Source organism: Mus caroli, chromosome 2, assembly GCF_900094665.2.
Source record: "Mus caroli chromosome 2, CAROLI_EIJ_v1.1, whole genome shotgun sequence".
In the NCBI taxonomy this organism is placed as follows: domain Eukaryota; kingdom Metazoa; phylum Chordata; class Mammalia; order Rodentia; family Muridae; genus Mus; species Mus caroli.
The window spans coordinates 105,438,228-105,441,056 of record NC_034571.1 but is presented as its reverse complement, the minus strand read 5'-3'; the positions used below and the strand labels follow the sequence as shown (position 1 = coordinate 105,441,056).

General features: G+C 37.5%; 1 protein-coding gene across 1 annotated transcript in view; it reads right to left on the bottom strand.

The window, feature by feature from the left end:
• Positions 1 to 2,829, bottom strand: part of Emc7 (ER membrane protein complex subunit 7) — a 12,791-nt gene that overhangs the window by 3,547 nt on the left and 6,415 nt on the right. The window contains exon 3 of the mRNA XM_021152826.1: positions 831 to 969. Within this exon, the coding sequence (XP_021008485.1) occupies positions 831 to 969 (139 nt within the window). The remainder of the gene's footprint in view (positions 1 to 830; positions 970 to 2,829) is intronic.

Here is a 2,829-nt window from a genome sequence, read left to right as displayed (position 1 = left end):
GAGGCCAGCCTGGTCTACAAAGTGAGTTCCAGGGCAGCCAGGGCTATACAGAGAAACCCTGTCTCGAAAAACCAAACAAAAAAACCCAAACAAAAAAACAAAAAAACCAAAAACAAACAAACAAAAAATCAGATTTTTACAAGGCAAATTTGTTTCTAAAAGTATATATCTATTAGTATTTTACAAGTAGGATCACAATCAGTTTCAAGATTAATACTAATTAAAGTAAACCAAGGTAATGTCTCTGTTCACTACACATGTTTTAAAGAGAAGAAAGAAAGCCCTACTACAGGGCTGGAGATGTAGCTTGTGTTGTAAGAGTACTTGCCTAGCATCTCGGAGTCCCTGGGTTTGATTCCCAGAACCTCACAAAAAATTACATCTAAGCACTTGGGAAGTAGAGGCAGGAGAAGCTGAAGTTCACTGTCATCCTCAGCTACATAGCAAGCTCAAGTCCAGCCTGGGATCCATGGGACCCCTTCTCAAACAACAAAAATAAAACATTACATGTCCCATTACCATGGCTGGTTAATAAATGACAGCACATTTATCAGTGGGCTAATATACAAATAGATAGAATGGACAGGCTAACTCTATATACAACTCAGTATATACTCTCATTCTATCTAATATCCCATGAAATCTGCTATCTTCCTCAACATTTATTTCAGTTGTGCATTTATTATGAAACACACAGTAAAATTCTTATCCCTTTCATTATCTGTTCCTAAAGATACTAGTTTCCCAATTCCACCCTTCCCTCTCACGGGAGCTTAAAGTTTCTGACTGGTAGAAGGAAAGCAGTGATTAGTAAAATGCTGTATACATACCATTGGGTTCATCAGAAAGTCTGTCCAGCCCCACGATTCCCTCTTAATAAAGTAAGAAGGTGGACCTGAAGATTTCATTTGGAGAGGATAGGGTAATCTGACCACTTCTGACGTTTTGATGTAATTCACATATCTTGCTCTGATAAGGAAACAGGAGAAAGTGGATTCCATGAAAAACAAGACTAGGGGTCAGACGAGAGCTCAAAAGTTGGACACTTGTCCAACATGTGCAAAGTCCTGGGTTGAATCCTAGGCTACTACAAAAGAAAGCGTACGCACAAACAAAGCAAGCCAAACAAAAGCAAAGCTAAGAACTGCTTATATCAGCAATGCCTTAGACTTATTTCAGGTTTCCAAAGCACTTTAGCATCTAAACTTTTAAAAATATAAATCTTTTCAAAATTATTTATTTTTATGTTATGGGTATTTTGTCTTCATGTATGTCTGCATGTGTATGCAGCATCCAAATATGGCAGAAGAAGGTTCGGATACTCTAGAACTAGAGTTAGACATGGTTGTGAGCTGCCATGTGGGTGCTAGAAATTGCAGCCACGTCCTCTGCAAGAGCAGTCAGGGTTCATAACTGCTGAGCCATCTTTTCAGCTAAACTTTTGCTCTTTAAAGTCTGGCCAAACTGTCTGTCTAAAGCACTCATCAAGGTACACAGGAACTAGATCTGGGGTCTTCTAGCTCTATCACTTCCTATACTTACAGGTCCATATAACTCCTTACCTTCTTTTTATATCAAACGTTATTTTAAACCTGGTTGTGATGGCAAATCTGTAATCCTAGCCCTGAGAAGCAGAGGCAGAAAGATCAGAGTTCAAGGTCAGACTGAGCCACACAGGGAGCTGCAGGCTTGCCTGGGCTTTATGATACTTTGTCTTAAAAGAACAAAAGAAAACAAGCAAAATTCCTCAAAATTCTTTTAGAATCTTTCCCATTTTAAAGTCCTTTCATTATATGTAGTAATAAATTTATTTTACTATAGATATACAAGTATTGGCTTATACATTTATGATGGTCTAAGACATAACATTACTGGATACACCCAATTTTTAATGCTATTTTTCAGGAAAAAAAAAGTATGATTCAAGAAAGCCATAGAAAATACATTGGTAATAGCTCAGTTTTACCAGAGATGCAGTTAAAACAAAATTAGTTAAATCCCAGCACTTTTGACTCCAGCAGAGGCAGAAGCAGCTGGAGCTATATGAGTCTGAGGACAGACTCATATATGTCATACATGCATAATCCACTTTACCTTTGAAATGATTTATTTTCTCACTGTTCACTTTTTACATTTCAAAATCTTTCTTTCTTCCTTTCTGTCTACCTGTCTGCCTGTCTGTCTATTTCAGTGGTGGTGTTGGTTCTAGGCTCAAACTGAGAACCTTGAGTATGTGAGGTAAGTACTCTACCACTGAGCTATATCACCAACATGTATTTATTTTTGCATTGCTATCATTGTCCATTTGTTTATGTGTATTGTAGTTTGGGTAATTTCTTTTACTACGACTTCCAATTCAATAGACTTCTCTTCAGTTGTTATATATCTGTTAATCTTTCCATCTCAATGACTGTTTTATTGTAGAGGTTTTATCTCATTTTCTTTCAAATATCTATCACCTACTTTGATATATCATTTGTCTTGGAAATCTATTCCTTTTTTAATCCTATAAAACTAACATTTGTTTAAAGATTTATTTATTATGTATACTGCATTCTGTCTGAAATGTATGCCTGCAGGCCAGAAGAGGGCACCAGATCTCATTGTAGATGGTTTTCAGCCACAATGTGGTAGCTGGGAATTGAACTCAGGACCTCTGAAAAAACAACCAGTGCTCTTAATCGCTGTGTCAGTTCTCCAGCCCCCAAAGACAATATTTTAATTAAAACAAGGCCACAAATTTATATGGAGTAACCTTTACAATAAGAACAAGAAGCCGGGCGTTGTGGCGCAAGCCTTTAATCCCAGCACTCGGGAGGCAGAGGCAGG